The 24,239-nt window shown below is 44.0% G+C and overlaps 1 protein-coding gene across 3 annotated transcripts in view; it reads left to right on the top strand.

Moving 5' to 3' along the window:
• The window catches only part of WASF1 (WASP family member 1), a 190,709-nt gene that overhangs the window by 67,022 nt on the left and 99,448 nt on the right, over window positions 1-24,239 (top strand). For all 3 annotated transcript variants that reach the window (XM_073627065.1, XM_073627063.1, XM_073627064.1), the window contains one exon: window positions 19,917-20,077. In XM_073627065.1, coding sequence (XP_073483166.1) covers window positions 19,945-20,077 — 133 coding nt within the window. In that variant the 5' untranslated portion in view covers window positions 19,917-19,944. The remainder of the gene's footprint in view (window positions 1-19,916; window positions 20,078-24,239) is intronic.

Below are 24,239 nucleotides of genomic sequence, written 5' to 3'. Positions count from 1 at the left end.
ATATCAAAAGCAGAATTGTGGCAATTTTCTTCTTGGGTTTTTGTTTTTTTTTCATTTGTGTTACCATTATCACCGATTGACAATATAATGTTTGGAATTATCCACTGAAAGCTTCATGTCATCTATTGTAATTTGCAATACAGTTTAAATCATTATATTATATATATGTATATTTATGTGAATTGCAGCTTAAACAATTGACCTTGCTGCCCATTTGAACTATTTTTTTTCTGCAGAATTGTCACTCTGCTGTGCTGAAGCATTAATGCATTTGAGGCCACATGTGAGGTCTCCAAAATCTAGTATTTATTTATTATAGGTACTTGTATACAGTGCTGGGACAAGGCCATTTGGTGCCCAGGGCGAAGATGGCAAACTGCGCCCCCCCCCCCCCCCCGCCCCCCCCCCCGTTTTTAATTCAGATATCCCCGCACAAAGTCAAGGACGTCGTATGACAACCGGCGGGCGGGAAGTGGTTAAAACGTTTTTTTTTTTAACACAAAGTTGTCCATTTATACAATATTTCTAACACATAACATGTACATACCAAAAATGACACCCTAAAATAGATTCTTCTACTCCTACTGAGTACGGCGATACCACATGTGTGAGACTTCCACAGCCTGGCCACATACAGAGGCCGAGTACAGCCGAGTATGGCTGGGTATAACTGAGCATGGCTGGGTATAACTGAGCATGGCTGGGTATCACCGAGTATTGCAGAGTATGGCTGGGTATTGCAGAGTATGGAGGGGTATTGCAGATTATTGCGGGGTATGGCAGAGTATGGCAGAGTATGGCTGGGTATTGCACAGTATTGTGGGGTATTGCAGAGTATTGCACAGTGTTGTGGGGTATTGCAAAGTATTGCGGGGTATGGCAGGGTATTGCAGAGTATGGCGGGGTATTGCAGAGTATGGCGGGGTATTGCAGAGTATGGCGGGGTATCGCCGAGTATCACAGAGTATGGCTAGGTATTGCAGGGTATTGTACGGTATTGCAGAGTATTGTGGGGTATTGCAGAGTATTGCACAGTGTTGTGGGGTATTGCAAAGTATTGCAGAGTATTGCAGGGTATCGCCGAGTATCACAGAGTATGGCTGGGTATTGTACGGTATTGCAGAGTATTGCGGGGTATTGCAGAGTATTGCACAGTGTTGTGGGGTATTGCAGAGTATTGCAGAGTATTGCAGAGTATTGCACAGTGTTGTGGGGTATTGCAGAGTATTGCAGAGTATTGCGGGGTATTGCAGAGTATTGCGGGGTATTGCAGAGTATTGCACAGTGTTGTGGGGTATTGCAGAGTATTGCAGGGTATTGAAGAGTATTGCAGGGTATTGAAGAGTATTGCAGGGTATTGAAGAGTATTGCAGGGTATTGCAGAGTATTGCGGAGTATTGCGGGGTATTGCAGAGTATTGCGGGGTATTGCAGAGTACTGCGGGGTATTGAAGAGTATTGCGGGGTTTGGAAAGTATTGAAGAGTATTGAAGAGTATTGCGGGGTATTGCGGGGTACTGCACAGTGTTGTGGGGTATTGCAGAGTATTGAAGAGTATTGCGGGGTATTGCAGAGTATTGCGGGGTATTGTGGGGTACTGCACAGTGTTGCGGGGTATTGCAGAGTATTACGGGGTATTGCGGGGCATTGCAGAGTATTGCACAGTATTCTGGGGCATTGCAGAGTATTGCACAGTATTCTGGGGCATTGCAGAGTATTGTGGGGCATTGCAGAGCATTAGGGATGGCAACCTCGCCTCAGCCTCCTCCCCTCCCCCAATCCAGCCATTTATTAATCTGTTTTTGAGTGTTTACTTACACAAGTTCAGACTCAGAACACTGGCACACAGTGGCACTGCAATCTTCTACCTTCGCTATCTTCCAGAATCCAGAAGCAGCTACTAGAGCCAGCCAGCCAGGCAGGCAGCAGCTCCTCAGCTCGGCTCGGCTCGGCTCCTTGAGGTAACAGCGCGCCGACACCGCTCCCGCCTCCCTGCGCTCCTCTGCGTCCTCCCACCTCGCCTCCGGCCGTGAGTGACGTCACGGCGCTGGCAGGGACTACGGGACTTCTCCGTAGGGGAGTATTGTGCTGAGGGAAGGGAGGATGCAGGAGCGCACAAAGTCGGCAATTTGTACAGTGCCGCTGGGCGCTGTAAATGCACTGTAGACAGTAGTTGTATTGTACACACTGGCGGGCGGCGGCCGTGACAGAACTTCATCTGCAGGCTGCGCCCCCCCCCCCCCCCCCATAGCAAATGGTACCGCCCAGGGCACGTGCCCCTTCCGCCCCTGCCTTGTACCGGCCCTGCTTGTATAGCACTGTCAATTTACACAGCACTTCACATATATTATACACTCACATCAGCCCCTGCCCTCAAAGAGCTTTCAGTCTAAGGTCCCTAACTCTACACATACTGAGGCCAATTTAGACAGGAGACAATTAACCTACCAGCATGTTTTTGGAGTGTGAGAGGAAACCGCAGGCACAGAGAGAACATGCAAACTCCAGGCAGGTAGTGTCATGGTTGGGATTTGAACCGACGACCCTAGTGCTGCTAGGTGGAAGTGCTAACTACTTAGCCACTGCGTACAGCCTTTTTCATCCAGGGTGCCTTCAGGTTTCTGAAGTAGTGCCTTGGCAAAACGCCTAAAAATTGACCAAAAATTGTATACAAGCCTGCATGGATATAGCCACAGGTTTTCATTGTACACCATTACAACCTTCCAACTACCAGTGTCCTAACAACCAGTGACGCCATCAGTTTATAAGAAGTAAGTCGGCTGCCTGCCTGTTTGCCCCTCCCCTGCCCCTCTTCATCAGCACTGGGATCACATTAGCTGAGTGATAGAAGAGAAATTTTGGAATTAGTATCAGTGTGCAAAGGAGTATTTACTTTGGAAGAATACATGACCTCTAATGTTGGGTGCCCTACCTGTATGAATATTGCTGCGTTATGTAAAACTATTAGTTTAGTTTTTACATTTTAGAATAGGTTGCCTCAAAATTGTGTAAAATTGGGTGCATTGCCTGAAAATAAAAGGTTGAGAAACACTAATGTAGCAAATAGAGAAGGTACTGTACATTTGAACTTTACATCTGTAAATGTACATAATCCCAGAATATCCCGAGCTCCTATCCATGATTTACTAGCAAAGAGCTGCCAGCTAGGATATCTGACATCAAAGAAAATTTGATCTGTTGCCTAGCAGCTGAATTCAAGTATGGAAATTTAGCTCCTGATGCATTAAATAAAGTAGAATGGTGCACTTTTGTGAGAGTATACTGTAGTAGAATGTGACCTCCTGAGTTAGTCTGTAGTTCTCTGTAAAATAGATTTTCAATGGCCTTCCTGATGCTTAAAATAAACTATTACAAAGGAATTGGATTTTTTTGCAAGTGCATACATTTTAATTGAGAGAAGAATACATAGATTAGCAATGACCTCATAAAGACATTTGATTTTTTTTGTAAATTAAAAACCTTGCTTAATTGACATTTTTCTTTAGGTGCTAGGCTGTCGAATTAAAGTGATATTGTTATTATTATTATTATTATTATACAGCATTTATATATCGCCAACAGTTTGCGCAGTGCTTTTACAACATGAGGGCAGACAGTACAGTTACAATACAATTCAATACAGGAGGAATCAGAGGGCCTGGCTCGTTAGAGCTTCCAATCTAGGAGATATTAAAAATGTATTTAGAAAAAATAAAATAATAACAAGCATCTTATACTTTACCTGCTCTGTAAAATGGTTTTGCACAGAGCAGCCCCGATCCTCTTCTTCCCAGGTCCGGTGCTGTGGGCTCCTCCCCCTGTTGAGTTCCATTATAGCAAGCTGGTTGCTATGGGGGCATTTGTGTGTGCTCCCTCCCAAACCCTGTTCTGTGTGTCACACACACAGAACAGGGCTCAGGCCTGCCCCTGCTTCCTCTTCACTGGTTGTGATTGACAACAGTGGGAGCCATTGGCTCTCAGCCAATGAGGAGGCAGAGACCCAGGAGAGCAGCTGCTCTTGTGCACATTGTGTGATCGGGCTCAGGCAAGTATCGGAGGGGTGGGAGGGCTGCGTACTGAAGGTTTTTTACCTCCTTTCATAGAATGCATGAAATTAAAAAAACTTCAGACTTTAGGAACATTTTAAGCACAATTCAAGGAACACCTATAATGTCAGAAGTGAGAGATCTTAAAGCATAGCTCTAAGTATTTTGTTCTACACGTATTGGTCTAAATACATGTAAATAGGAGGATTCAAAGTGATTCTAAAAGTACATTTTTAAAAAAATAACAAACCGTTATACTAATCTGCTCTGTGCAATGGTTTTGCACAGAGCAGCCTCGATCCTCTTCTTTTTGGGTCCCCTGCTTGGCGGTTCTGACTCCACTCCCCCTCCACCCTCACCTGCAGAGTGCCCCCAATAGCAGGCAGGCTCGCACCCGCAAATGGACATTGTCCATAAACTTACAGAGCGTGTCTCGGCCCTGCCCCCCAGCTCTTTCCCCATTGGCTCACTGGCTGTGATTGACAGCTGTTAGCCAATGAAGAGAGAAACCCAGGAGAGCCACTGCTCTCATGCACATCACTGAATCGACATAGAGCTCAGGTAGGGGGGTGGGTGGGGAGGTGCACTCAGGTTCCTTATTTTAATGCATAGAATGCATTAAGGTAATAAAAGTTCTGCCTTTAGAACCACTGTGATGTTGTTTTCAGCCAGCCCTGTAATTCACTTACACATGATACATTGCAAGGCAGGCAGGCAGGGCCGGTGTTTCGTCACATATGAACCCATCACATTTTACTGCCTGCTGGAATGCACATGCGCAGCGCCGCCATATGTGTTTCAACAGTTTTAGGACAAAAGAGCACACTAAAACCGTCACGTTGCCGCTATCTTGCTACACTCCGCACTTCTCCATAGTAAGGATACACTGAAGGGGGAAAGCGGACATCTTCTTACACCCACCAGAGTCTTGCATTTTATAGTTATTTTTAGCAGTAAAGTGAGTTCATATAGTGAAATACAGTACTTACAATTCCGTCTGACTCGTTAGATGTTGAATTTTAAAAGCAACGTCAAGCCTGCTTATGTCATAGGTTTGCTAATCTGACAGAAGTTCGCTGCTTTCAAAATTCAACATCTAACCAGTCAGACGTAGTTCTAAATACTGTATTTCACTATAAACTCACTTTACTGTTACAAATAAGTGTCAAATGCAAAACTCCAGTGGGTGTAACAAGATGTCCGCTTTCCCCTTCTCAGTGTATCCTTACTATTGAGTAGTGCAGGATGTAGCAAGATGGCGGCGACGGAACATCACTTCCCTTACAAATTCTGACGGGTCACCCTAATCTGACGAAACAACAGTGTTGGAACGCATATGGCGTCGTCACGCATGCACACTCCAGCGGGTAGCCAAATGTGATGGGTTGCCTTATGTGACGAAACACCCCTAATACTTTGTGAAAGTGACCCTGTCGCTGCAGGATCAAAATGAAAGCAGGTTTAGCCTGTAATATGGGTGCACAACCTGTAGCCCTCCAGCTGTTGCAGAACTACAAGTCCCCTGAGGCATTGGAAGACTGATGGTTACAAGCATGACTCCCAAAGGCAGAGGCATGATGGGACTTGGTAGTTCTGCAACAGCTGGAGGGCTACAGGTTGAGCACCCATGCAAGATGATGCCACATACCTTTCTGTCTACCCATTTGTGAAAACTCTGGCTGCTGCAGGTATCCAACACTCCAAGTATGTTGGGAAATGCATTGTAAATAAAAGGTTTGATTGCTCTGAATTGCTATATTATCTGCAATTAAAATGCCTTGATTTGATATCATATGGTTTAGAACCAGAATGATCGCTCTGTTGTCAAGTTGAGTGGTTCAGATGTATATTTAATGCACTAACTTCTCTCTGTGTGCTTTGTGATGTTTCTCCGATCTCCTTACCTTGTTTTGTATTCCTATTCTGGTGTAATCAGAGTAATTCAGGGGGTGTTATGTTCTGCTTCAGCTCATGTGACTCGGGTCTCAAAGTGATTTTCAGTGATGTCAATAAAACCCCAGGACTCTGTAATAACCTTGCAATAACTTTACTTCAGTTTATTTTCTCCTTTGGGCCTTTCTGCATCAGATCATTTTAAATGGGTATGTTGTATGTTTACTATAGAAATTTGAAGGAAAAGAAGGAACTACTTCATAAATCGTACATCTACATCCTAAATATATAAGATATTCCCATACTGCTAGAGGCTTATGTATGTATTTGCTTTTCACAGGGTATTTTCTTTGTTCTTTTGAAGAATCATAAGCTGATTCATAATAAATACAATAAAAATGTTGGATGTGCAGCTTTTTTTTTAAATCGAATCCATCCGCCATTTAAAAGTAATAGTCCTAATATATACTTTGCAAGGTACCCTTTCTTTCTCCCTTTATTAATGGCAAATTACTCCCCATTGTGCTCCTCTCTCTGATCCTGGCTTTGTGTTTTTCTAAAGCTTCACTTAGGCTTCATGCACACTGGAGCTCAAAAAAGCTTTTTCTGGATGCCAGATTGCTGTTAGAAAACGCTGGTTGAAAAACGCACTTTTAACAGCGTTTTGTACTAGCGTTTATGCGCGTTTTTTAGCGTTTATGGGCATTTTTAATAAATATACAGAGAAGACACTCCAAAAATCCCACAATGCAGTGAAAAAATACAACGCCGAATGCTAATAAACACGCGTTTATGCACGTTTATGAGCGTTTATCGGCGTAGCGGTTTTTAGCTTTTTTTTGTGATCAGAAAAGCTGCACTTCAGAGAACAGCCCATAAACTCCACTGCTGATAAAAGCTAAAAAACGTCCATGTGTGCATGGACACATAGAATAAAGTAGAGTGGAGTTTATGGGCTGTTAAAAAAAATTCCCAAACTCCAAAAAAAGGCCGTTTTATGAGCTCCAGCGTGCATGGAGCCTTAGGCCTCATGCACACGAGACGCTGGTGCAAACTCTGCTGAACACAGGTTTTTAAAAGCTGAAACCGAGTTTTGCCGAGTTTGCATGCCGCGTTTAGCCGAGTTTGCGTCTAGAAGCGTCTGCAGAGCAGAGAATGCCATTTTGCGACCCAACTTTGAGGCCCCGTATCTCGGGGCCACTTAGTGCTAGGAACCCCAAATTTGGTATGCTAACACAGTGGAACTAGCACTACAACATATCCAAATTCCTAGCACCAAGTGGCCCCGAGATATGGGGCCCCAAAATCGGGTCGCAAAATGTCAAGCACTTTTCTGCAGCAGAGAATGACATTTTGTGACCCGACTTTGGGGCCAGTTTATGCTAGGAACCCCATATTTGGATATGTTATAGTGTTAGTCCAACTGTGTAAGCACACCAAATTGTGTTCCTAGCACCAAGTGGCCCCGAGATATGGGGCCCCAAATTCTGGTTTTAAAAAACACTTATAAACGCAAACGCGGCTAAACGCGGTATCAGCGTTTAGCCGCGTTTGGCATCTGAAACATGGAAAACTTTTACATCTGAACCCATTTTTTTGCTTCTGGAAAAACGAGGTTAAACGCAACTGCCTAAAAATGCCAAAAAACTAGACTGTGTACATGGACACATAGGATAACGTTGAATGGGTTCAGGGGCAGTTGAAAAAAGTGTCCAACTGCCTCTGAACACGAGTTTAACAGCGTCTCGTGTGCATGAGGCCTTAAAGTTTGAGCCATCTAGTAGCAGTTGGTCACATTCAACTTGACGTGTACTGAAATCCAATGTTTCTCAACTCCAGTCCTCAAGCATAGTTCCCAACTGTCCCTGATTTCGAGGGACTGTCCCTGATTTGGAATAAAGTCCCTCTTTCCTCTCCATTTGTCCCTCATTTGGTCTGATCTATACAGTTATATAACATTTACATTTTTATTTTTCAAAACGTGTTTCCCAGTGTTAAACCTTTCATCCAATTTCAAAATTGCTGCATTTGTACATTTCAGACACCAAAATAAAGGAATAGTAGAGGGGAAAAAAAAGCATTTGTGGGTTTAACTAATATTTTTTTTGTATAATTCTCCTTTAAGGGGGTGTGACAGGGGGTGTGTCCTATACCTAAATACTTTTGCTAACAGTTGTCCCTCGTTCCTATCTCAAAAAGTTGGGAGGTATACATCAAGTACCCCCAAAAGGTCATGTTTTCAGGATATCCCTCAGCTGAAATGACTGTGGTAGGCAGTGAAACTGATCAAATCCAGGGACGTGCGGTGAGGTCAGTGACTGGTGAGGCACTGGCTAGTATCAGAGCCAGACAGGTTACATACGCCACGAACGTTAGAGCGAGAGCAAGAATTCTAGCACTAGACCTCCTCTGTAACTCTAAACATGTAACCTGTAAAGAATTTGAAAGCGTCACCTGCGGAGATTTTTAAGTACTGAAGTTTGTGCGCAATTTTAAAGCGTGACATGTTGGGTATCTATTTACTTAGCATAACATCATCTTTCATAGTATACAAAAAAATTGTGCTAACATATTTGTGTTTTTTTTTTTTTTTTGTTTGTTTTTTTGTTTCTTTCCAAAAAAAAATGCGTTTGAAAAATTGCTGCGCCAATACCGTGTGTAACATAAAAAGTTGCAATGACCACCATTTTATTCCCTAGGGTGTCTTTGCTTTAATAAATTTTGACTTGATATACAAGCGGTGTCTTGATATACAAGTAGCATCATGACACAACTGAGTATAAATGAGAAGAGAGGCACCTCTAAGTGTAGCAATACAGTTACATTTAATGAAGGTACGACATTTAGAAACTCAGATGGTTGATGATTAAAACAGGCACATCTTATTATGCAGGCATCTGGGGTAAAGCTGTCCACATAGACCGTCCTTCGCACCACCATTGACATCATCCCTTCCACTCTGTGCTCTACGAGCAGTTCAAGCCACACTTTCAGATCACTCTTCTGCAGGGTAGTCTTCCCGGTCACGATTGCAGACTGACAGTGGTGAGAGCCGGTGGTGAGGACGATGGTCTATGTGGACAGCTTTACCCCAGAAGCCTGCATACTTAGACGTGCCTCGTTTTATCATCAACCATGTGAGTTGCTAAATGTTGTACCTTCATTAAATGTAACCATATTGCTACACTTAGAGGCACCTCTCATCTCTTTTATACCCTGTAGCTCCTGATGGATTTTGCTTCTAATCCCCTTGTGGAGGCTTCCATTTGTGGATGGACATTTTATGGTTACACAACCTATCACATTGCTAGAATCTTTTTTTATGCACTATAAACTGAAGGATATATAAATAAATGGTTTTGAGACAAATCATTTGAATTTCCATTATTTCTTATGGGGAAATTCCCTTTGATATACAAGTATTTTGGATTACAAGCATGTTTCTGGAAGAAATTATGCTCGCAATGCAAGGTTTTACTGTATAATGTTTGGGGGTTCTGAGTAATTTTCTAGCAAAAAAATTTGGATTTTTACATGTAGGAGGAGAGAAGTGGCAGAATTGGCCTGGGTGGCAAGGGGTTAATTACCATAAGTAAGTCATATACCAATTATTATATATTGTTTTTAAGGTAATTTTAATATATTTTCAAAAACTGTACTTAAGCAGGTTGCATAATGGACACATTTCCTGAAGTTTGAAGTTATAACTTCCAACCAGTAATTTCACAGTAAATGGATAAATAGTAAATTATTATGTGCTAACATATAGCATAATAATAGATGATTTAGCTTGTACCTTTTCAGCAGCAGCAGATTCTCATTCTCCCTCTTAACTGTATGAGAAAAACATGGGATTGTAGGTAAATCTTATACCCATAAACACGTTATATCCTTCTAGTTAAGAGGGCTGGGCTGGAAGGGAGCATTTTGTTTTCTTTTAGACACATGCCCCCTTCTATGACACTGCAGTGAGAGGCATGCCTCCACTGCAGCATTTTTATTGGACAGCTTGGGTAAATGGTACTCTATCATTGGTCCAATGCTCCAAGCTGTCCATTGAGCTCAGTGCCTCTGACAAGAAGTGAGGAGAGGCACTGTGAGCTCATCCTCTCAGTCTGCTGCAAACAGAGTGTGCCAGCTTGTATTTAAACTGCCCACTCTGTATGTAGCTTCTGACAAGCTGCGCAATGAGCCCCGTATCTCCGGAACCATAGATCGTAGAAGCCCCAGTGGCTTAGGGTAGTGATGGGGTAGGACTTCAGCGACCCCAGTGACCCCAGTTTGCCGAGCTACGACATTTGAAGTCGATCATGTGTGTTTTGGGTTTTTTTTTTTTTTTATGTCTCCCCTGACTGCACGTCCCTGATCAAATCACCTATGCAAAATAATGGAGAGCCTGAAAACATGACCTGTTGGGGGTACTTGAGGCCTGGAGTTGAGAAACTTTGCTGTAATCTACCCCTAATCTCCTCCACCCCGTGCTTTCAATTGGCTAAACAAAAACACCTGACGCTATAAAACACACTTCTAAAAGCACTCACAAACACTCAAAAAAAAAAAAAACTTCTGAAAATTGCTCCGCTCAGGTGTGAATGCAGTCTTAGATCTCATGCTCACTGGATGTTATAAAAACAGCAGTAGCTTTTAGCTGTAGAATGCTGCTGTAAAAATGAGAGTTTTTTCTAGCGTTTGCATTTTTTAGCTTTGCTTTTTCTTTTTTTTTTTTTTTTTTTTTTTTTTTTTTTTTTTTTTTTTAGCAAAACTATACTCCCACAAAAGCTTATGGCTCATAAATGCAGAATAGACAAGTTTTTCAGCTTGCAGCATTTTTACAGCTGAAAAACTCCTCTTAAAACCCACTAGTTCTGGGGTTTTTTTTTCCAGTCAGACAATGCCCCTGCCAAAAACTAATAAAAGCCTGCATGGACACATAGGATAACATGCTGGGGAGTTCACTGGCTGTAGAAAACGCCTGAAGCCAAAAACGGCAACCGTAAAAATGTCCAGTGTGCAATGAGGCCTTGTTAAAATTTAAGGTACCCAATTACCGTATTTACTCGAGTATAAGCCGACCCGAATATAAGCCGAGGCACCTAATTTACCACAGAAAACTGGGAAAACCTATTGACTCCAGTATAAGCCTAGGGTGGGAAATGCAGCAGCGACATTCATCTGACAAAGATGCGGTACACCCCTGGTACCATCACACAGAATAGATATGAACAGAAAAAGTATTTCTCCTGTGCTCGTGCCGGCAGTATTGATATAAAGTAGTAGTAATTTTGGAAAGAAGGTTGTATAGAAAGACCATGCGTGTCCCGCTGCTTAAACATTCAGGGGTGATCCGAAGAAGGCCGAGTGAAAAAAAGAGGAGGAAGGCGCGTGATCTGACGCATGGCTCAGAATGATATAGCTTATTCTTATACAAAGTAGATAAGTACAAAAAAGTTACTACGTATTGATGGAAACTAAGTTATTTACTAACCTAGTTTCCATGAATATGTAGTAACTTCTTTGTACTTATCTACTTTGTTTAAGAATAAACAATATCATCCTGATCCATGCCTTAGATTACACGCCTTCCTCCTCTTTTTTCACTCGACCAGCACACAGAAGCGGGCAGGTTCTTGCCGAGTACGGCACGGACAACACAGAGGCTGCCGGCGTGCAGGAGAGAAGACGAGCGGTGATATCGGCAGTCATCGGACCACCCACAGAGGCTGCAGGCGCCCACAGATGAGCGGGAGAGACCTGAGAACACCTGCACTGCACCAGAGAACAGGTAAATGGGACCCTCACTCGCGTATAAGACGAGGGAGGGCTTTTTCAGCATAAAAAATGTGTTAAAAAAACTCGGCTTATACACGAGTACATACGTTAAATGGTTTCAAAAGCACTAATTACAGCCTGGCAAGACCTAATGTGAAAAAACGGAACCCTTACCATGTCCATTGGTAGAATCATTGCCGCTATTCTCTGCACATGTTATACTTACCTGTTCTGTGTATTGGTTTTGCACAGAGCAGCCCATATTCTCCTGTTCTTGGGTCCCCCGCCAGCGCTCCTGGCCCTTCCCGCCTGTCTAGTGCCCCCAGAGCAAGCAGCTTGCAATGTGGACACCCAAGCAGGCGTTTCCGAGTCGTTGCTCTGCATGTCCATTCAGACACGGAGCCGTGGCTTGGCCCCACCCCTCTCCTTATTGGCTCACTGGCTGTGATTGACAGCAATAAGGAGGGAGAGTCCCGGGAGAGCTGATCTTGTGTACATCGCTGGATCAAGGGGGAGCTCAGCTAAGTAATAGGGGGGGCTGCTGCACACTAAATGTGTTTTTTTATCTTTATACATAGAATGCATTAAGGTAAAAAACCTTCAGCCTTTAGAACCACTTTAAGGAAAAGAGAAGTAAGATAGCTTGGAGTTGTGAGAAGAAAGGGGACATGTTGTCGTGAAACTTTCGATGACTAACGTTTTTCCCGAATGACAATATATAAGATGCATTTTGCTCAGAGTATGTTTAAATAGTAGTAAACCTTCTACATTACTCTATACATTCCTTAGTAAACTATTTGGTAAAATTCTTACTCCAGCACTTGCAGTTTAAAACTTTCAATGCTGCTAGATCTTGCTTTCTCAGAGCTGCTTCCCTGAAATTCAAGGTATCGCTGGAAAGAGCTAACAGTGGACAGTGCTGTCTGTAATCAGTTTGGACAAGTGTGTGGGGTGGAGAAGTGGGGGATTGTGGGACTAGGAGGGGAGTGCCTGTTTCGGTTGATGTACACAGTGTAGGGAGCCCTAAAACTCTAGTCCCTACATGCAAGGGTGGCTCCTGCAAGAAAAAGAAGCCATCCTGGAACATTAAACCTGGGACAGCGGTCCTGGCACCTACTTGTATTAGAACATAGACAAGGATTAAAATGATTGTAAAGCTACATTTTTTTTTATAAATGACAAACATGTCATATTTACCTCCACTGTGCAGTTCGTTTTGCCCAGAGTGGCCCCAAACATCCTCTTTTGGTGGCTCTCGCGGCTCCTCCCTGCATTGTATAACCCCCTAGGAGAAGCGCTCTCCCGGGGGGTTACCTTGCGGGTGTGTTCCCGAGTCTAGCATTCGGCGTCCGTAGACACTGAATGTAGGATTCGGCCCCGGTGCCCGTGTAATTGGATTTGATTGACAGCAGCAGGAGCCAATGGCTGCGCTGCTATCAATCTATCCAATCAAGAGCCTATTAATCTATCCAATCAAGAGGAACTTGTCCGTTACCCTGTGTAGATGAAACCGAACTGTCAAAAGGCCTGGGTCGGTTCCTTCAACCCACTTGTTGAATGAAAAAAAAATGCATCATCTATGGCCTGCCTTACTTTGCCAACTTTTTGTTTCCCTGCCTCAACTTTTTTTTTAAACATGTTGCTACCATCTATTTCAAAATTACCTTATTTTTTTTCTTAAAATGGTACATTTTAAGAAAAAAATTTAAACCTTTGATATGTTTTCTAATTTCTAGCGTGAATAAAATAAGGGTTAATGAGATTTGGAAATCTTTGCACTCTGTAGATTTTACACAGCGCCCCAGTATTTTTTGGAATTGCTGTATATATGTGGCCTCACAGGTAAAGATCTACAACCAACCATGAGGCTGCATATATACTGTATGTGTATGCTTGGTAAGAATAAAGGCAGATCATGGCTAGTAGAAGAGGCTGGCAGAATATTGTACAGTGCTAATGACTTGGCTAACCCCTTGGCGCCGGCTAGTGCCGGCCCTTTAAGGGGTTTTCAATGCCGTGAGGCGGGGCTAATGGCCACGTGAGCGCCGTGATTGGTTGTCACGGCGGGCACATGATCGTAAAAGTCCTGATAGCAAACTGCGATCCAGAACTTTTCCGTGAGCTGCCGGTCACTTTGCTGGAAGTGCGCAAGGCACGCACTCTCTGCAGAGCACTGTCGGCGCTATTGCACACAAATTTGGGGATGCTCTGCTCCAAAGCCTGGCTGCCAAGAGGCCTTCATATTTTGAATGTGCTCAGCACCAAGAGGTTAACACGGCTGCTTTGTGGTAGAAAGATCTGGATTTGGGTAACTCCTGGAAAGGACATATTAAGGCGTTTCTGTGAACCCATCCATTAGGGGCGCACGATCGCTGCCGCCCCCCCATCCATATGTTTGGTCCCCTGATCTGCATACAGGGCGCTGGATGCACAGATTCCAGTCAGGGTTTCTTTGTTTTTTTTTTAAAGCACGTGATTAGAGCCAGAGGGTCTAATAGGCCTCAAAAAAGGGCGAGCTCAGGTGCAGAGCACTGCACTCGAAGCCCACCTAGTTGTGTGACAATAGCGAATTAATATTTGCTTTTGTAACACTGATTCTCCTCGCGGCCAATCAGGAAGTGGATCATGAGACCTGTCATCCGATTGGCGGAAAGAAGATTGGATTGGATCGGATTGGCTGCTAGGGGGAGGAGACGTAGGGGAACCACCAAGAAAGAAGCCGCCTGCAGCCCGGAGAGAAGCCCCGCTGCCCAAAAGATGGGGTAAGTGCAGCTGGCTGACCGACAGCGGGGGGGTTGACACCCGTGACCCGTGCCGTCCGTGGCACGACTGACGGAGGTGTGGCACACACACACACACACAAAAACCCTGCAACCACCATTGGTGGGTTGGCTGATAGGCATTTATAGATTATACCTCTTTTTTTTTTTTTTGTTTCCATTTTGGCCTTCTCTTATGCCTTAGTTGGTATCCCACAAGTGCCTTATAGCTGATGTGGTCAGAGAAAACATATTGCACAGATATTCTACTGCTGTAAAACAAGCTTAAACATGTGATGAAAAGAGGCTTGAACATCCAAGTTCTATATATATATATATACTGTATAAAGTGGTATCTGTTACCACATGAATTGGGTTAGTTTAGTATTGGTGTCTCAGTCCACCACCATTTTTTATATTTATTATTAAAATGTATTTCTTTTACATTTTCTAGTATGTGTTTACTGTCACCCCATGAGCCCCAATCTTTTTCTTCCCCTCTTGCTTGGGATATATTGTGTTTGCTGTAAAACAACCCTGATATATTTTTGTTGTAGAAAGCAATTAGACTTTTGTATTCAAACACACAGGTTAATTAATATATCATTTTCTGTATCAGAAAGAGCTGCATTGTGTTGGCCAGAGATCTCTGCTTTTAATTCTATGCAAGCCTTCAGATACAGACATTACTTGTCTTTCAATAAAAAAATGTAGCCTTTATTTTAACTATTTTGCTTGTCTTGTTTGGGATGATCTTACTGTGCTATATTATAACACATGTATTGTATATTGTGTTGTCAGGCTCACATGCTTGCACACTAGAGCTCTGTTTTATTGGAAGTGCTCCTGACATAATGTATTATTTAATTATCATCAAGTTTCCGCCGGACAAAGCAGCAGACAGTGTAAATCTCAAAATGAAAGAAAGTACTGCTTGTTGGACTTCCCTTACACTGCAGTGTCTAAGAAAGGAAGTCTTATCAATTTAGAAGGCAACTTGCATATCAATGACTATGAAAGAAATACTGTTTCAATGCTTTAGTTCAGGGGTAGGCAACCTTTTGAGCAGTGTGCCGAAAAATATTTTCAAAGAAATTGAGCGTGCCGATTTTATAACAAAAAAATTGAAACTTCACACTCTCAATCACGACAAGGATTTTTAAATTTAAATGCTGTGAACTACTTTAGTAGTGAGAAATTAACATCATGCAACTCCACACCTCAGATCAGCCCCGATTCCTACAATTCCACACTTCAGATCACTTTAAGCCACTGCACATCTGCCAGATCACTGTAACCCCCCGCACATCTGCCCCACCACTGTAACCCCCCGCACATCTGCCCCACCACTGTACCCCCTGCACATCTGCCCCACCACTGTAACCCCCCGCACATCTGCCCCACCACTGTACCCCCTGCACATCTGCCCCACCACTGTACCCCCTGCACATCTGCCCCACCACTGTACCCCCTGCACATCTGCCCCACCACTGTAACCCCCTGCACATCTGCCCCACTACTGTAACCCCCTGCACATCTGCCCCACCACTGTAACCCCCTGCACATCTGCCCCACTACTGTAACCCCCTGCACATCTGCCCCACCACTGTAACCCCCTGCACATCTGCCCCACCACTGTAACCCCCTGCACATCTGCCCCACCACTGTAACCCCCTGCACATCTGCCCCACCACTGTAACCCCCTGCACATCTGCCCCACCACTGTAACCACCTGCACATCTGCCCCACCACTGTAACCACCTGCACATCTGCCCCACCACTGTAACCACCTGCACATCTGCCCCACCACTGTAACCACCTGCACATCTGCCCCACCACTGTAACCACCTGCACATCTGCCCCACCACTGTAACCACCTGCACATCTGCCCCACCACTGTAACCCCCCTGTAAATCTGCCCCACCACTGTAACCCCCCTGTAAATCTGCCCCACCACTGTAACCTCCCTGTAAATCTGCCCCAGCACTGTAACCCCTGTAAATCTGCCCCACCGCTGTACTACCCTACACATCTGCCCCACCTCTGTAACCCCCTGTACATCTGCCCCACCTCTGTACCCCCCCTGCTCATATGCCCCAGCACTGTAACCCCCTATACATCTGCCCCACCACCGTAACCCCCTGCACATCTGCCCCACCTCTGTATCCCCCTGCTTATTTGTCCCACCACTGTAACTGCCTGTACATCCATGCACATCTGCTCCACCACTGAACCAGCTTCTCATCTGTCCTAACACTGAACTTATCTGCTCATCTGCCCCACCACTGTAACTCCCTTTCTCATCTGCCCCACGACTGTACCTCCTGCACATCTGTCCCACCTCTGTTCCCCCTGTCTTCTGCCCCACTACAGTAACCCCCTGCTTATGTGTTCCACCGATGTACCTCCTTTCTCTTCTGCACCCCTCTGCACATCTGCCCCACTATGTACCCCCCGCTCCTCTGCCCCAGAGTAAGATCACTGTAACCCCCTGCTCCTCAGTCCCACCAATGTACCTCCTTTCTCCTCTGCCCCAACACTGAACCCCCCTGCTCATCTGTCCCATTACTGTACCCCCCTGCTTTTCTGTCTCACCGCTGAACCTCCTTCTCCTCACTCCCACCACTGTACCTCCTGCTCATCTGCCCCACCGCTGTAACCCCCCTGCTCATCTGCCTCACCACTGTAACCCCCCTGCTCGTCTGCCCCACCACTGTAACCCCCCTGCTCATCTGCCCCACCACTGTAACCCCCCCCCCCGCTCCTCTGCCCCAACACTGTACCTCCCTGCACATCTATCTGCTCCACGCCGTATCCCCATGCTCTTCTGTCTCGCTACTGAATCGCCTTCTCATCTGTCTTAACACTGAACCCATCGGCTCATCTGCCCCACCACTGTAACCTGCTTTCTCATCTGCCCCACCAATGTACCTCCTGCACATCTGTCTCACCTCTGTACCCCCCTGCTCTTTTGCCCCACCTCTGTTCCCCCTGCTCTCCTGCCCCACCACTGTAACCCCCTGCTCATCTGCCCCACCAATACACCTCCTTTCACATCTGCCCCACTGCTCTACCCCCCTGTTTTTCTGCCCCAACACTGAACCCCCTGCTCATCTGGCCCATCACTGTACTCCCTGTTCTTCTGTCCCACTGCTGAACCCCCTTCTAATCTTTTTCAGCACTGTACCTCCCTGTACATCTGCTCCACCGCTGTACCCTCCTGCTCATTGCCCCATCTCTGTACCCCTCCTACACATTTTCCCCACCGCTGTACCCTCCTGCTCATCTGCTCCACCGCTGTACCCTCTTATCTATGATATGCGTGATATGCAGAGTGATGAGAGGAAGCAGAGATGAGACACATCTATCTGTCCTGGCACACTCATCCTGCTGATCAGCCTCTCGCATCCAGCCCACGTGCTTGTATGTGATGTATGGGATGTCACATACAAGCATCTGGAATAGATGTGCAATGATGAGCTCAGGTCAGGGGCATTTTCTGAAATTGGTGGGCCTGTGTGCAGCAGCAGAGAAAAAGTGCGGCGCATAGCGCCCCAGCAAATGTTGGGTATGATTTTCATTGTGCTGAATACTGGCTGTGGTTTAAAGGGACATAGAGTGCAGGGGTTCAGTAGTAAGTGACGCAAAGGTTCTGGAATCATTCCAACAAAGTTCCTAGAAGCTCAACAGTAATTCCGCAAACTGTCACCTGATTGTGGTTTTCTCAATCACAGTGAAATCCCTTCTTTTGAAGATTGGTAGTGGCAACCAAGCGAGTCCTCTTCCTCCAGATGGTGGGCGGGGCTAATAGGACTGTGATGGGCTTTAGCAGTGGCCAATGACAGTCCTCCTGGAAACAGGGACCGCCCCCGCCCTAGCAGAAATGCACCCAATCTCTTCCCCATCACAAAAGCTGACGATCGCAGCTACAGCAAAGTTGGAGAACCAAACAATGTTTCCCATCTTTTACTATGTGTGGGGGCACAGTGCCTCCCCTTCAGTGTGGCGTGGGGAACTCTGAAATTGGAATGCATTAGTGTCTCACTGAAACTTCCCTGCGCTGCTCTGCCAATGGGGAGGGAGTCGAGTGAGTCGAATGACGCTTGCGGCACCAGTGATGGGGGTTGCCTACCACTGCTTTAGTTGTAACTGTAGAACCTCTAGCTACATTGTGTGCTGTTTTCAAAATCATCATCAGATTCTTTTATACATCAAGAAAATTTTTTTTTTTTTTTTTTAAATATGATACTTCGGCCATACAGGAGAAGACCATTTTTGAAATATTACTACAATTTGGGTGGGGAGCGGTCCATCTTTGTGCCTTTATAATGCTTTAGAACTTTGGAATGTGAAATCTTCCCCCACCCTGGTACAGATCTGACCAGTCAAATTCAACTTTCCAGGAAAAATTCCAATAGACCTATAGGCAAACTGTGTTTGTTTTTTTTGGTCATTTTGGGTAGATCAACCACTTGACCTCAAAGATTTACCCCCCCCCCCTTCATGACCAGGCCATTTTTTGCGATACGGCACTGCGTTGCTTTAACTGACAATTGTGCCGTTATGCAACGCTCTACCCAAATAAAATTTGGCCTTTTTTACCCACAAATTGTTTTCTTTTGGCAGTATGAACAAAAAGATGGCCGACCATTAAAAAAAAAAAAAAAAAATTTTACTTTCTGCTAAAAAAAAAAAAAAAAAAAAATGATTCCATAAAAAATGTTTTAAAAAATTGAATTTCTTTATAAATTTAGGCCAGTATGTATTCTGCTAGATAATTTTGGTAAGAAAATCTCAACAAGCGTAGATTGATTGGTTTGTACAAAAGTTATAGTGTCTACAAACTAGTAATGGCGGTGATCAGCGACTTCTAGCGGGACTTCTATATTGCCGCGCACATTATGACACTAACTGACATTTTTTTGACATTTTTTGGGGACCACTGACACTAATACAGTGATCAGTGCTAACAAAAATGCACTGTCACTGTACTAATGACACTGGCTGAGAAGGGGTTAACATCAGGGGTGATCAAAGGGTTAACTGTGTGCCTAGCCAGTGTTTTACTATACTGTGTAATGAGCTTTTACTAGGGGAAGCGATGGACTTCGCAGGGACACAAAATCCATCTCTTCCCTCCTGTCAGAACTGATATCTGCCTTGTTTATACATAGATCGCAGTTCTGTGTGTCTGCCTGATGATCGGCGGGTGGAGGAGGACATTGAGTACCCTGCACCCACCAATTGGCTTCTGCTGTGTTTAATCACACCGCAAGCGAGCCGCCGGCTGATGAAAAAAATGCTAGAAGCGAATTGGTTGCCATGAGCAGCTTCTCCAGGTTTTGACTGCTCTAGTCTTAGTAAATTCTCCTCATTATGATTACAGTTGCAGGTCAAGATTTTTTTAATGCCATATAATAACAATCAGCTTGTCTCTTATTTTCCTATAGGTGAGAGTGTATCCCGCTTCATCCAAGGATGCCACTTGTTAAAAGAAACATCGATCCCAGGCATCTGTGCCACACTGCTCTTCCAAGGGGAATCAAGAATGAACTGGAATGTGTAACAAATATCTCTTTGGCAAATATTATTCGACAACTAAGTAGTCTGAGTAAGTATGTTTTTTTTTATTTTATTCTTTCCTGGAAATATATTTATAGCATTCTGTTTAGATTATATATATCTTTGGATTTCTCTGCTACCTCTTTTGTTTTTTAGGCTGCATTCACACCTGAGTGTTCCAGCGTTTTTTGAAATTTTTGGTGCTTTTTTATGCACGTTTTGCACATTTTTATACAGCGTTTTTGAGTTTTGTAGTTTTCTCTATTGGCTAAAAAAAAAAAAAAGAAAAGTTGATGGAAAAGCCAAAAAAGCTGAAAAACCTAGCCATCATCTGTTGCTAGGTTTTTCAGTTTTTTTTGGCTTTTTCATCAACTTTTATTTCTCTTTTTTTTTTTTTTTTTTTTTTTTTTTTTTCACTTATTTTTTTGTTACGGTAAGTGGTCAGAATTAAGGTCAGGTTAATATTTTATTTGTCTTATTCTTTATTTATTTTTTGTTACAGTGTTAATAATAATAATACTGCTAATAATAAAAATACATGAATAAATACATGTAAAATACACAAACGAATAAAAATAATCATAAATAACACCTAACACGTAAAAAAAATAACAATAAAAAATAAAAAAAAAACATAATCAATGCATTCCTACTTATTATTATTATTATTATTATTATTATTATTTTTTGTTTTGTTTTTATTATTTAATAATTTATTTTTATTTTTTTCAAGGTTAGGGGTTAATTATTATTTATTATTGCATATTATTTATTTATTTTATTTATGATGATTTTTTAGTTTAGTTTTATTTATTTTTAATTTATTTATTAATATATTACCTTTTTTTTTTATTTTTTTGCATTTGAGCAGAAAATCACACAAAAACACAGAGCAGGAATCGCGCATTTCTATGGGAATCAAAACGCGTCAAAAAAAGCGCAAATTTGGGCTCCAGAACAGTTTTTTCAGCTTTAGGCGTTTTGCTTCGGGCAACTTGGAGTGGAGATGTGAACTAACTCCATAGAGAATAATTGTTTTGTTTTTTGTTTTTTCTCCTCCAGCATTTTGGAGCTTCATGCTTCAAAACACTGAGGTGTGAATGGGGCCATAAAGCCCAATTCCAGCCAAAGATTTTTTTTTTTTTTTGTTATGGATACAGTTTAAAATTTTGTCAGTTTCTTTTTGCTGTCTGTGACCCAACTGGGGAGATTTCTCCTCACTTTCTATACTTTGCAAGTTAGGAAGGTGCAGTAGTCAACCAGAACGGAACTCAAGCCATAAAAACATTGTCAGAAGTTCTAAACCTTCCTGTCTCTAATGATAGTGTTTGCCTGTGTCCCTGTTGGAGCGATCTCCCACTCCTTAGGGCTCAGTTAAACCCGCGAATGGGGGCATGCATCAGGTTCCTAAAGAATTGCCAAAGTCCTGTGGCTGGATTTACAGGTGTGTGGGAATAGCTGCAGCCAGGAAGCCTTTATAAAGCAATGACAAGCCAACAAGAGCCACAGCTGTCTGCCGCTGTTCGCATGTATTCACACATTAAGAGTTTTTTTTGCATTTAGAAATATATGATCGTCCCTGGGTGCAGAAAGATTGTGTTCAGCACGGATTATCTGCTGGATGCGCAGATACATCTAAACAGCAAACAGCTGAAGTTTTTTTACTCAGCCTGTCGTTGCTTTATACAGGAGGAAAGAGGTGTTTGGTTTCAGAAACGGTTGTTTTGCGACAGTTGTATTGCGCCATTTGTCCTTTTTATGGGAAGATTTACTCTATCTGTGTGTACTGGTGACCATTGTCACTGAGACAGAATGCAGAAGCAGATCCAAAGTTTTCTAGTTGTCACTGGAAAAGAAACAGAGGAGAAATCTTCCAAGGGGACAGCTGTTCAAGGTGACAACAGTCTAAGACCATAGCTCCCAACAATCATAATCGGAAAAGGTGTCCCGTTCTCCTCTGTTCCTGTTCCTGGAACAACCATGACATTTTTGATTTCCTAGTACTTTTTATCCCAGTGACATTGCTCACTAGAACTCAGAAAGGGTAAACTTCCCAGCAGAGAAAAACGGCAGTAAAAAAATGACATGGGTTCTAACCATTCTCTGCTCTAAACCCCCCACTAAAAAAAAAAAAAAAAATTACTATTTAACAATTTAAATTGTTACTAGACCCAGCAAGATGCATTCACTATATCTGGTCTCCCACAGCACACAGAACATGGAAATGCAATTATTTTTGTAAATATAAACTGCTAAATCGTTTTTCTCATGAGCAGTATATAGCAGTCTTGTGACCTCTATCAGTGCCTGGCTGAGTACTGGTTAAAGCTTGTAGGATGAGTTTTCATTGTACTCTGACAGTCCTATGAGGATGCAGGACCCCCGACCCTCTGTCTGAATAGTGTTGATTGACCCTGTGCCGATAACATGCACCCTCCCAAAAAAACAACTCTCTAGCAATACACACAAAGCTGAGAATGTGCAGAGTATCCCCAAGGCTCTGTATGAACAGCATATGGATTGGGGACTGTGGAAGAAGGGAAGGATCAGAGAAGACAGGATCAAACAGCCTTTTTACACAGTGCACAGGATTAATCAATTAGGTTCCTCAGTGAGTATAGCAAGCATGCTTTTCTGCATCTACACACTGATTTTACTGTTGTGGGTTTAGTTACCTTTTAATCTCCCACCTGGACGTCTATAAGGCATGACCTGTTGGCTGACACTGAAGAAAAACAAGATATGGTTGCCCTTTCAGGAGCCAGTTGTATCTGTTAGACTATAATTGCCTATGCATTTGATTATTACTGGTTTTAGTAATAAAAGTGATCGTAAAGTCTTGTTTTTCTTTCTCTAAAAATAAACATTTCAAATTTATCTGCCCTGTGCAGTGGTTTTGCACAGAGCAGCCCAGATCCTCCTCTTTTTGAGTCCCTCTTCGTCTCTCATAGCCCCTCCCTCCTGTTGAGTGCCCCCACAGCAAGTAGCTTGCTATGGGGGCACCCAAGCTAAGTCATAGCTTCCTGTGTCCATTCAGACACGGAGCCCTGGTTTGGCCACAGCCCCTCTCTCCTGATTGGCTAACTGATTTTGATTGACATCATGTCTGATCATCTGGGTGTGTGCAGCATCTCCCCATGCTGTTGTGTTCTTTGGACCTGCTATTGTTCATTAAGGGGTTTGGCAGTGGAGGTCCCACCTTTGTGCCCCGCCTCCTGGCCACCCATCTACCCTCAGCTCCCTGGGGAACCCACGCTGTGGCCAACTGTGGCTGTATCCTGATGAAGGGAAATGCATAGTTAACCACATTGGCATCTTGAATGTACATTGGTGAAACTGTGTTTTTATTATGACACAATCAATGTGGAATTGTATATGTTTTTATGCAATTTGAAATACATTTTAAAATAATTTTTATATACCGTATTTGATGTATAAATTTCCTTGGCACCACTCCCAAAAGTCCCATGGGCATATTGCTTTTTTTTTTGTTCTTGAATATTGGGGACTGAGTGTTGCTTAGGTCTGAGCACAGGTGACCCCCTTTTCTCTTTACACTCCTGTAGCAGATGATGCAAGTCTGAAAAGGAGGGCTGCACTCCGTTGGTATTGTCTACAAGAAACTTTATTAGAGACTGCTCAGACAGGACATGGTTCTGCAATGTTTGTTTTGTTTGATCAGTCGCCAATAAATTTTCTTGTGGATGATACCAGTGTTGTGCAACCCTGCTTTTCAACCAGGGTCGGATTCAGGGGGGGGGGCAACGGGGCAATTGCCACCCCCGAGAAATCTGCGGGCGGCTGAGATATCGGGCGGCTCTGCGGGCGGCTGAGATATCGGGCGGCTCTGCGAGCGGCTGAGATATCGGGCGGCTCTGCGAGCGGCTGAGATATCGGGCGGCTCTGCGAGCGGCTGAGATATCGGGCGGCTCTGCGAGCGGCTGAGATATCGGGCGGCTCTGCGAGCGGCTGAGATATCGGGCGGCTCTGCGAGCGGCTGAGATATCGGGCGGCTCTGCGAGCGGCTGAGATATCGGGCGGCTCTGCGAGCGGCTGAGATATCGGGCGGCTCTGCGAGCGGCTGAGATATCGGACGGCTCTGCGAGCGGCTGAGATATCGGACGGCTCTGCGAGCGGCTGAGATATCGGACGGCTCCGTGGGCGGATGAGCTAGCGGGCGGCTCCGATAGCGGGCGGACCGGTTTGTGGGT

This window comes from Aquarana catesbeiana, linkage group LG04, assembly GCF_042186555.1.
Source record: "Aquarana catesbeiana isolate 2022-GZ linkage group LG04, ASM4218655v1, whole genome shotgun sequence".
Classification (NCBI taxonomy): Eukaryota; Metazoa; Chordata; class Amphibia; order Anura; family Ranidae; genus Aquarana; species Aquarana catesbeiana.
Note: the sequence above shows the minus strand (reverse complement) of the source record. Positions and strands in the feature narration are given on the sequence as shown.